Raw genomic sequence first — 11,836 nt, forward strand, 5'->3', positions numbered from 1 at the left:
CAGTCCCTTATTTCTCCCACTTTCCACAGTAAGGCCCTGACGTAACCTGACTCCCTTCGTGGGACAGAGGAGGACACCACCTTTACCTATTTCCTCAGGTCTAACCCCAGAGGGAGCTGGGCAGCAGCACCTCAATGCTCCACTTCCCTGAATCCCAAGGGGGTGCGGGCAGCGGCGGGCAGCGGCGGGCAGCCCCGCGGAGCCCCGGCCGTGCCCGGCCCGCGGGCCGACGTTGAACGGCCCCGCCCGGCACGCGGCCGCGGCGCCCCGCGCGAAGGCCGCCCCGCCCGGCGGCGCTGAGGGACCGAGCGGGCTCAGGCGGGCCACGGGCAGCGGCACCGCGGGGCACGGGCGCTGCCGGCGGCTGGAGGTGGGCCGCGCGTCCCCCGGCCCAAAGGAGGCCACGGGGGCTGGGCGGGGAGCGAGGCGCCGGGTGGAGGAGGGAGGTTTTGTTTCTTGGGGGGGGCTGTGGGGTTCCCAGTGCCGTGTCATTTCTGGGACGGTCGGTTTCTGGTTACTCGTGGGGATTTTTCACGAAAATAGCGTCAAATCCCCTTCATGCATTTAGGAAAGAGCCTTCCGAACACTCGAGATGGCCTCTTGGAAGATGGCTGGTGTTAATGTCCAGCTTGTTAAGATACCAAAAAAAAATTTCCTAGGTTCTGGAGAACTGCTTCCAGGCCTGTTTGCTGCTGCCAGAAGGCTTCCCTTCTGCTGGACATTCCCACGGGAATGACCCCAGAGAAGCCTTGGATGGAGGAATTCTTGGGATGCCGCCCCCTACTGCAGTAGTCTCTCGTGGAAGCAGTTTATTTTTCAGCTATTAAAAGGAATCTTTCTCCACTTCCCTTGACACTGGTCAGAAAGAACACCCTATTAATTGAGGAGGTTATATGAGAACAGAAAGAACACCCTATTAATTGACGAGGCCCTGCTAGATAACTTGTTGAGATCTTTTCCAGAGTCTTCCTGAGGGAGGGTGAGGGAAGAGCGGCAAAAGGTGTTTTGCTGTCACCACACAACTTGTTTTTATTGTCAGAACACTACAAAAAATAGAGAGGTGAGCTGCAGTCTAGAAGCTAGCCAGCCTCTTAAGCAGGTTTTACTGTTTTAAAAAGACGTGCATATAATTTGTCATCCGGGCATGTTTGTTGGGGTTTTTTTCACGCTTCTGATGCAAATGTGTATTATTACTGCATTGCTTTCTGTGGAAATTCGCTCTCTAGGATAAATGTGACAAGCATTCCTGATCTGGGTAAAATGAAATATGTCATCCATATGTGTAGTCTTAGTTAATTCAGCTGCAGGAATTTTCATTGCTGCTTTTGACTACAGTTTTGAAGTCGTCTTTTTTAGGATGAGAGGCTAGGAAAATTAGAGAACCAAACGAGAAATCTTTTTCCTAGCTTTAGTTAAGTTGTTCTTATTCAGGCAGTAACCATCAAACAGTTGGTTTCTAGACCTGGGTGGGCTCAAACTTCATGTGTTGGAAAATTGTTATTTGACTATGTTAGAAGGGTTCAAAAATTATAATGTAATAAATTCTAGATGATTTTTAGTTTTCTTCCTATAGCACAAAGACCAGCTGAAGTTGAATGTGATGCTGGCTGTAATAGCCTAACTTCTCTTTTCCTGTTTCATGCTGAAAATGGATAATGTAGTTGTAACTCTTGCAGTCGTGATTATTTCTTGATTTTTTTTTTTTTGCTATAACAATTATTCCCTTTTTTTGTAAACTTCCTTAGAGAAAAAAAAAATCAGTATCATTTTTATTGTGGTGGTTGTTCTTTCTGGTATTCTTTTTCTCTAAAAAAAGCTGAAATTCATTCAAATTATAAAATCTCCCAGTTGACAAATGAGATGGTGACGAGGAGATATATTAAGATACAGATACTGCAAATGAACATTTCCCAACTTCAACTTAAAAGTGTGAGATTTTTCAGCCCAGCACCACCTTAGCAGTTTTTGATGCTTCTGTAGTAGCTAAACTGAGTGGTAAGATACAAAACTGTATTAATTTAACTAGAGTAGCTATTAAAAACCAATCCTGTAAGTTTATATAGATATGTAAGGCACTCCTGTGCAGACAACAGATTGATAAGGGGTGTGCTGATGCTAATTAATTAAAAACCCATTGAACTAAAATATTCAAAATCTCCTTATTTCCGTCATGTCCCTCTCTCCTTTTTCCAAATGTATACATAGACATACAGGGAAAGAATCTTGAGAGGAAGCTAGGGTAGCTCAACTGGAAGGAAAAATGAGAAAAATGTCTGATTTTGTCTTCTTGCAAATTCTATCCGGCATGTTCAATCATCTAAAAAAAATTACTCATCAGACCTCTCTGCTTTTTCCTGCCCAGATATAATATTGCCTTGTCAAATGCAACTAACAAGGAGTAGGTAGATTGCTCTTCTTGCTTAACACCCATGTGTGAAACTGAATGCTAATGATTTCCAGCTTCTTTTTTGAAGTGCGATGTTTCAAAATGTTACAGAAGCAAAAAAGTTTATTCGTAAATCCCTTCAGCCAGCACGACCTGTGCATCAACTGTCTTCTAAACAAGGTGAGTGGCATGGCTAAGGTGCACTTCACTTCACCAAGGTTTGGGTTATGTTTAGGGAAGTGACGAGGATGTGTAAGGTGTCTTGTCTTGTTTTGTTTTTAAATTATTTTGTTAAACTACAATGAGTAAATACCTTGCTGTGTCTTGATTTTAGGACATAATCTCTGTGATAAAATCTGTATTTAAACTACATTAAGATTATGCAGAGCTCTTTGGTACTGCTCTTCTAGCTTGGCATCTGAATTGTAACTTCAGAAAGCTGGATCAGGCTTCTCTGTTAAATTTGGGTTTCTTGGGGTAGCTGACTCCTGCTATTGAAAATAAAATATACATGATTTAACAGATTATTTTATTGCAAGTACAGTACACTGCACTGCATTGTTCTTATCTAGCTTTCATACAAATTCAAAACAAAAAAAAACCCAAAAAACTTTAAGAAAAATAATCATGCCGTACTTATGTCAGGTGTGAATATTTCGGTTTACATTTTAAACCTCTAGAGATTAAAGCCTAGATATTACAGTATTACAGTTGTTTTTATTTTTAAGTTAGAAATTTTTGGTGGTCAGAAAATCATCAGCTGCGCTGGTGTGGACTGAAAATAAGCAGCATCATAAATTTTTACTTTGTATAAAATTCATGGAAGAGACTGGAAAGGGGTCCTGTGGTGATGTAGAGCTTCTAAACTGTGAATAAATGCCCACATAATCCCTGTGCAGCAAAGAGTGTTCTTGGGGCAAGTATCACAAAATAATACTGTGGAGTCCATTGAAATTATTTTTTCTGAATGTTTTGTGCTCTCCAGCAACACCCATTGCATTAAACATTCGGACTGAATTACCCAGCAGCACTGAAGTATGTTTGCAGAGTAAGGTCAACTGGGTGAGTATTGAGGAAATATATAATTATTTATAAATTGGAGGTCAGCTGATCTGTTATGTAAGCAAATGAAAACTATTTCCAGCTAGGAGTGTCCTTAACTCTGAGTGTTTTAAACCATCAGTGTCAGAACTGTTGAAAAGAATTATGAGTTTCAGCAATGCCTTTCCCTGGTGTTTGCATGCACTAATAGCTGGGAAATGCAGCTTAGGAATTTAAGATTCTTACGAAAATCTGTGTGGCATTTCTTTAGTTTTCACTGAATTTAAGTCAGCTCTTTAAAACTTAGAGTGTGTGTATTCTGTCTTCACTTATTCTGTGTAAATAATAAAATTAGAAGTTTTTTTTGTTGTTAGCACGTGCACAAATGCATTTGAGACAGCAAACTTCATGAAACTTTATGCTTTATTGCTGGAAGTGCTTGGCTTTGGACATGGTACAGAGATGATTTTCAGACTTGAAAGTGGTTGTAACTGTTTGCTGGAAAATGAAGTTTGAAGTCTTCCACCTGGAATGCTTCATGTTTCATAGCCTGAATTTGACTTCAGTTGATTCTGATTTGAATATCTTTTCAGAGCATTGAGAGATGTGTTTTTTTGTTAGAACAAATACCTGTTCCTTAATTTTTACTTTATTATTTTATTATTTTTTATTATTTAGTAATCCTGTAGTCCTTCTTTATTGTATTAAGCTTCTGCAAGCTGCCTTTGATTTAAAAAAAAAAAAAAAAAGTCAAGGTCTTTGGAGCCTGTCTTTGATCGGACATGGAGAAATTAACACTTACACTTGTTTTTTGAGCAGCAATGACTCAGGAGAACAAACTACTCCCTTTTAAATAAGCCTCCAATCATCAGTGTTGTAATATTCAGTTTCATCAGTGTTTAGCTACATGCAGCTGCATATTGCATTTGTTTGATATAAGTATGGATGTATTTTTAATTTTTTTTAAACTTCTTCTTTAACATAGCACATGGAAAAGAATTGTTAATAATACTTTTGACCATGAACTGTTTCATAAGTAGCCCAAGTGCCATCTGAATAGTGTCCTATCAACCCACCCCTGCTTGATGAGCAGTTTTCAGTTCCTGCCAGCTTCCCATCTGACTCAGAGTGATGTTAAGATTCCTCAAAGCTGTAGAGCCTTTTCAGAGCTAAGACAAGCTCTTAGGGATAAACTGCTTTCCAACTTTCCAAAACACTTTCTTCAAGGTTTTGGCAGCTGGAAGAAACTGTGGCATTGTACTGTGGATATTGGGGCTTGATGCTTAAAAAGCAAACCTTTTTGCTAAGTGAGAGAATCCAAGTCCATCCTTCGGTCTTAAGGAAAGTCCTTCCTGCTTGTATTATTCCCAAATGTAGCAGCTTGTGGCTGTGTTCCAGGTGAGATAATAGAAAAGGAGAGGATAAATGTGTTCTTTTGAAAAACTGACAATGGCACTGTAACACTCCGTGTAAAAAAGGTCTCTCCAGTATCTTCATCTGTATTGTTTTATTGAGCTATTTCCTTGTTGTATGTAATCAACAGTAACATCCTACAGGTGCAAATTAAACTGTGCTACAACTGTTACTTCTAACTAAGAAACATGTATCCTTGTTTTAATATGACTAAAGGAGATAAGCTTTATAACTTCCTTCTTATTTTAGTCATCTGAAATGACTGAAGTGAAGATCTTAACTCAAACTGTGATGCTCTGTCAACCAAAACAACATGAATCAGGAGCAAAAAAAGGTAAAATACTGCACGGGGAGCTGTGTCAGGATTGTATTTTCTGGATGGACGACATCTGAACTTTGAAGTGATGTGGGCTGCACTTTTATTTTTTCTGATCAGCCAGTGCATTGATAATTTGGAGAGCAATATGAACCTTTTCTGCTTTTCACATAACGTTCTAGAGAAGGTGTAAATTTGACCATAACTGAGGTGGAAAACTTCCACTGGTAGAGTTGCTTGCATATAACTATCTTTAAAAAACCCAAACAAACCCAACAAAACAAACAAAAAACCCGCAACCAACCCCCTGAAGAAAACAGACCCCAAACATAAAAACAATCATTCACACAAAATCCTGGGTTTGTATAGATTGCTTGTGTGTGTAGAAGTACAGATTTGAGTTGCATCCTTTAGCCTGTTGCAGGGCTTAGCTGTGGCATACAGACTATTGAATGTAATCAAGTTAAGAACTCAGCAGTTTGGCTTCCTTGTCCTGGAAGAAACTTCCAGGAACCTTCGTTATTGCAGTGGTTCTGAAATAATAGTATTTGGGTGGCTAGATGTGAATTAAATTTTTTTATGATTAATCCTGGACGATTTTTTGTGTCAGTATTGTCCTTAAGGTCTGCTCCTTATCTCTCTCTACTGCCTGCCACTGTACTCATAGACAATTGGTAGTTTAATCAAGTCAAAATTTTACTCCTTTTTTTTTTTTTTCATTAAGGGATAATCTCAGCATTCAAATGCATTCTCACAGTGCTCTTCTGCCCTGCTTCCTACCGAATTCTTCATTCTTAAACATGTCACAGAAACTGCATCAGTGACCCAGGTTAGGTCACCGGTTTATTGAGACAGTTTATTTCTTTTGTCTGTGTCTGCCTGTAATCAAGGCATCCATCTGTAATCTCCAGTCCTTAAGCCATCTCTGAAGATGTGGTTTGTTCTTTTGCTCTTAGCACTCAAAAATTGAAATAATTCTATTAAGTTTTAATGAGATTTCTGTATTTTTGTCAGTCTGAGGTTACCATGTCTCAGGTTCTTGAGCTGAGTTCTGTTCTGTTGTGTGTTACTGACTTGAAAGTAAGTCTTCCGTGTATCTCCTTTCAAGCTCAGGTTCATTTCTTCTATTTTTGATCCTGATAAACAGAAGAGAGTTCTGGTTCTTGGATCTAGTTAGATGACAGACTTGTCAAGTCCTGTCTGTTTGGTGGTGTCTTTCTGATCCTTTCACATCGATTCTGCTTGTGGTGGGTAGAGATTGTTTTGTTCTACAAGGTCTTAAACAGCTTCTCATCAGATCCTGGTCTCTTGTATTTTGGACTGTTTTCTGTGGTTAATTGCTCTGTCATGCCTCCCTGAGTCTACTCCACAATTCTCCACACTGTCAAACTTTTTCTCACACTTGTTTTCAAAGGGCTTCTGTTTGTTTGCTGATTGTTGTAATATTTTCCTTCCGAGTTACACAACTTTAGAGGCCCTACTGTTCAGCTACTGCTTACAAATAAGTCTTTTGTTTTCTTTTTTTTTTCCTTGCACAGTAAAATTTCGTCTAGAACTCTGTTTATGTTCAGCTGTACTTCAAGTTCCAGATAATAATTTCCATTTGATATCTCTTCAGCGGTACTGTGCTTTCAATTATCTGTCTCAGCAGTTCTTAAGTGCAGCATGGGGTTCCCATGGGCCCACTTCTTGAGCTTTTCCAGGTCTCTCTGGATGGTATCCTGTCCTTCAGGTGTGTCAACTGCACCACTCAGCTTGGTGTGATCTGCAAATTTGCTGAGGGTGCAGTTGATCCCACTGTCTATCATTGATGAAGATACTCAACAGTACTAGTTCAAATATGAAACCGTGAGGGATACCACTCACTTATCTACATCCAGACATGACCACTGCTCTTTGGATCATAGGATGGTTTGGGTTGTAGGCGACTAAAAGGTCATCAAGTTCTAACCCCCTGCCGTGGCGGGGACAACTACCAGTAGACCGTGTTACTCAAAGCCCCACCCAGTATGATGGTGAACACTCCCAGAGATGGGGCACCCAAAACTTCTTCTGTGCGGCCTTTTTCAGTGCCTCACCATCCTCACAGTAAAAAATTTCGTTCTCATATCTAACCTAAACCTACTGTCCCTCAGCTTAAGGCCATTCCCCCTTTTCCTATCACTACATGCCTCTGAAAAGTCCCTCTCTAACCTTCTTGTTGACCCCCATTACATACTGGAATGCTGCCCCAGAGTGTCCCAAAGAGCCTTCTCTTCTCCAGGCTGAACATCCCCAAATATTTAAGCCGGTCTTCACAGGAGAGGTGTTCCAACCCTGTGATTAACTTAGGGACTGTGCTCTGGACTTTTTCCAACATGAGATCAGATGCAACTGTCCAACCAGTTCCTCATCCAGTGAACAGTCCCCCGATCTAATCCACATCTCACCAATTTAGAGAGAAGGATGTGGTGGGGGACTGTGTCAAAGGCCTTACAGAAGTCATCATCTTCATAGGTTTTTAATCAAGGGGAGGAAACAACAAGCTTAAGTTTTCAAGTATGCTCATATTCTTTAAACTGTTTTTTTCAAAGTTACCCATATGCTCTCCCTTAGGTTCACCAGTTACTGCATGGTTTGTGTTCAAAGGCAGGAAAAAAATCATGTCATAGGTGATATCAGCTTCAACATCCTACAGTCTGAGAAACAAAAATTGTTGTCCATCAGGTGACAGTGTAACAATCTTGCAGGAAGCCCATCATTCCTAAAGGAATAAGCTTCTTTTTCATCAAGGACCAGAGATGAAGTTTGTTCCTTTGCCTGTTTCCTTTCCTCTTGTTTCTGCTCTTGTTTGAGAATATCAGCTTAAGTACAGACGTTTCTAGACATATTGTATCCAAAGCTATGCCATAGTAGAGATAGTGCTATAAACTCAAATGAGAAACCTACATGTTCTGAGCAAAGGTTCTGACTCTTGTTGATTCAGCATAACCCCTCAAAAGTATTTCACTGCTATTCATCTGTTGGCCATTTGATGTGCAGCAGATCTCTTCATTACTTTTAGGTGTTGAAAGGCATTTAACTTACTATCTCCAAGAAAATAGACACCCTGTTTTTGTTATCCCTTAGAAATTGGTGCCACTTTGGAGTGAGTTATAAACAGATTTTCTTGTGGGTTTCAAGACCAGTTTGTGGTTCTTCTGCTAATTAGAACAAGATACAGTGAGTCTGTCTGGTGTAAGGTTGGATTCACCTTTTTTGTTCTTTTGTGTTGATTTACTGTGTCAGTTGGATACAGTTAAAGTGAAATTTAACTGTAATTAAAACAGTTTAACTGTGAAATTTAACTTAATTTTAAAACTGATTTTTATATTCCATGTGTAGCATTTCTACCATTCTATAAGTAACCAAATATTTTTTTCAAATTCCCAATCTTAATCCCTTAAACAAGAATGTTGAACTTAATGATTTTGTATATCCACAGAGAGGATCCAGTACAGCAGAGACTTCCTTCTGAAGCTTTCAAGTGTTTCTCTCTCTCAGAAGAAACCAGAGTTTCTTCCTGATCACCCAGTTGTACTTGAAAAGCCAGTAAGTGCATTTTTTTTGTAGTAAGTGGAGTTCTAAAATCATCCATGGAGGTTTTGATTAACCATTTGACAGGAAACGTTCTCCTTTAAACTGGCCTGCTGAATTGGTAAAACCTTCAAAGGACAAATTCTGCAGTTCAGCACAACTTTTGTATGTAGCTTCTCTGGTTGGTATTTGCCGTCTTACCCTGGCTAGTACCATATAAAGGGAAAGGGTTTTTAATTTGTTTTCAGGAAAAAAGATCAGATATGTTTGCGTATTTTCAAAATAAAAGAGAATAATCTTGATAAATTTCCAGCTTGGTAAAAGTCTTAATCTAGTGTTTGAGTTGTTCGTGCACCAGTGTCCACTACAAAACCATTAATGAGCTCAGTACAGTTTATATTATCATTATTTTTGGTCTTTGGTTTTGGGGAGAAATTAATAGAAATGAATGATGAATGTGAAGGATATCCATGTGTGCTACCTTGATGTTTGTGATGAAATAATTATCAAATACTTCATATGCAAGGAGAAAACATCTACTGGATCACATTCCAGACCCCAACTGTGGGAAAATCTTCTGTGTAATCATGATATCAAATTAGGCTACATACTAGGTTGATTTTGAGACCATTGGGATGTAGTTCTGCTAGAAACAGGATTCCTGTTGTGGAAAAGTATGTCCACATGATTACTGTCTTGGCCACATTTGGAAGCATTTTTAAGCTTTTAAAATTTCTGTCCTTTGAAAAAAAAATTAACTAATATATGACCATAATCAGCTTTCCCTGATCTTAATTTTTATGTATTTCTATTTACCTTCAAGATGAAAGCTTTATTTGTTTCAACACCTGCTTTCAGATTTAGAAGTCTCAGCTCTAATTTCCTAACCTTCCCCCCTCTCCCACCACCTGTGTTTGGGAGAGTGGCAAATTTTGATAATCTGTATGCATTCAGATGTTTACATTCCTGGGGAAAAGGAGGGTCCCTCCAGAAATCAGTGAGATCACCTAGTTCAGCCAAAATTCCAGCCTGTTGACTGATCATGTCACCTGTTTTTCTGCATAGAAACCATAGGGATTGATGAGATGCATGTGTAAATTAAATGAATGATGCTTAAAAGTGGTAGAAGGTGGCCTGCAAATAAATTTGACAAATGACAAACAGACAATCCTACAGTGTCAGTGAGCTTGTATTTTGGAGCAGGTGCTTTTCAACAGTTTGCTGCTGAACTCAGTATTCAGACAATTCATGCCTATCTTAAGACTTTCCTAGTTCCGAATTTTTGAAGCTGCTGCTGAAGTATGTGCCCATTTATGAGTAAAAGTTGTATTTTCAGATGAAAAAAACTTCCTAGGATGACTTGTACAAGCGAGAGGCAGTTTTTACAATTGGTGGACTGTGGACTGCATTTGTCCCAAAGGACACTGGCCTTTTTTTGAGATGTGGAGACCAGGGCTACCAATACATGGCTCAGCATTTGAACAGATTTTACTGTGTTGGCACACAATAGGAAAATTTTAGATGAAGTCCCTATGATTAATGAAAATAGAACTGTTTGCCATAATAAAAAAAAAAAAAAATCCAAAATGTGAAATGTACATGGGTTAGAAAAGAGTTGCAAGCAGACTGAAATGAAACTTTAAGTGATCTGTTATAACTGAAGTAATTTGAGGGTTGGTTTGTCTTACAGGTAAAGAACAAACCTTTCATTGACATCTGCAAGAAGTGACATGTTGTTTGGAAGATCTGAAGTCCATCCATGAGGGAGCTACATTTGATGTAGGGTCTTCCAGGTTTTTGAAGGTACTTGGGTGCCTGCAGATGGAAGTACGACCCTGTGGAACGTATGAAAATGCCTGTTTCTTCCTGTAATTGCCTGAATGCTTTAAGAGAAAAACGTTTAATTTGTAATGCCTGAAATGGTAATGTGATTAAAGTGAAAAAAATAAAAATTACATATTGGTGTGGCAGAATTTTGTCATTGAATTTTTTGTGTTATGTAGCCATGTATTTTGCCTGACCATAAATTCTAAATAAATATTTGACTGGGATGTTTTGCTTGCTCCCAACTCTCTTCCTCAGAAATAAAAATGGAACAACAAATACTGGCTGTGTCAAATCTTAGATGCCTGCTAGGGCACTGCTGGCCCATATTCAATCAACCAGGGCCCCAGACCCCTGGATGTGAGGGCAGTCTGGCTGCAACGTGTCACCACTGATGACCAGCTGATTGAGCTGACCTGGCTGTCCACTTCCTCCTCAGTGCTCCATGCACATCCCTACCAAAGCTGCACACTGCTTGAAGAGGGTGATCTCCCCATGGAGGTGGTGCTGCTCATTGGTCAAGGGTATACAGTATAGCCCTGCCCCCTGCTAGAACCAACCTCCAAACAAGCTCAAGGTTCATGGCTATTAATGATGTAACTACAGTTTCTCTAATGATTTTGCAGTGACCTGCCAGAGATCCAAAGAAAATATTTTCTGAGTGGTCAGGACATGGAGGTTGTGCAGTGTTCAGTCTGGGGATCTGTAGTGACAACAGATGGGTAGATAAGTTTCCTCTTGCGAGGGTAAGGGCTAAGTCTGTTAGGAGAGGATTGTGCTACCTTGTCTTGTGAGTGGAAAATATCCTGGGGGAAGTTCTGTATTAGCACAAGAAGTTGTCCCTATGTCATTACTGCAGTTGCCATTCATTAATGACTTACAGATTCTTTGCAGATATGTATGAAAATGTGTGTTCAGGTTCATACTTCTTTCTTTTGTAAAAGGAGACCACGGCAGCATTAAGTAATGGTTGTTTTTTATTACAGTAATAAAACTTTTCACAAATATTTAGTCATACATTCAAGACATACTTTTCTGTGACAGTTTAGACTGTCACAGAAATAAATAGTTTATCATAGTTGTCTTATTTCAGTTTTTAAAATGCATCATTTCACTGAACTAGTCACAAGAAGAAAAGGATATAAATGTGCAGTGTTCCAGATTTTAGAATTGATAAAGTGGAAAAGATCCCATCCATAATAACAAACATTATCACATCATAAATTCACCTGTACACTGCAATATGAATGTTAGTGTAATGAAAGACAATACAACATTAACATTACTTGGAACCACAGCTT

The 11,836-nt window shown here is 39.4% G+C and overlaps 1 protein-coding gene across 3 annotated transcripts; it reads left to right on the forward strand.

Annotated features, from left to right (window-relative positions):
• Positions 1–256: 256 nt before the first annotated feature.
• On the forward strand, positions 257–10,725 carry CUNH8orf88 (chromosome unknown C8orf88 homolog). 3 transcript variants are annotated; one of them, XM_066204772.1, is made up of 6 exons: positions 257–370; positions 2,461–2,566; positions 3,372–3,448; positions 5,090–5,174; positions 8,620–8,726; positions 10,402–10,725. In XM_066204772.1, exons 2-6 carry the CDS (start codon positions 2,479–2,481, stop codon positions 10,438–10,440), a joined length of 396 nt encoding a protein of 131 aa, XP_066060869.1. In that variant the 5' UTR covers positions 257–370; positions 2,461–2,478; the 3' UTR covers positions 10,441–10,725. The 3 variants fall into 3 exon arrangements, with proteins under 3 accessions (XP_066060869.1, XP_066060863.1, XP_066060877.1); XM_066204766.1 differs by having other exon boundaries at positions 2,475–2,566; XM_066204780.1 differs by lacking the exon at positions 257–370 and adding an exon at positions 969–1,060 and having other exon boundaries at positions 2,475–2,566.
• The last annotated feature ends 1,111 nt before the right edge of the window (positions 10,726–11,836 follow it).

This window comes from Chamaea fasciata, unplaced genomic scaffold (assembly GCF_029207755.1).
Source record: "Chamaea fasciata isolate MVZ Bird 193981 ecotype frontalis unplaced genomic scaffold, bChaFas1.0.hap1 SCAF_1, whole genome shotgun sequence".
Taxonomy (NCBI): domain Eukaryota; kingdom Metazoa; phylum Chordata; class Aves; order Passeriformes; family Sylviidae; genus Chamaea; species Chamaea fasciata.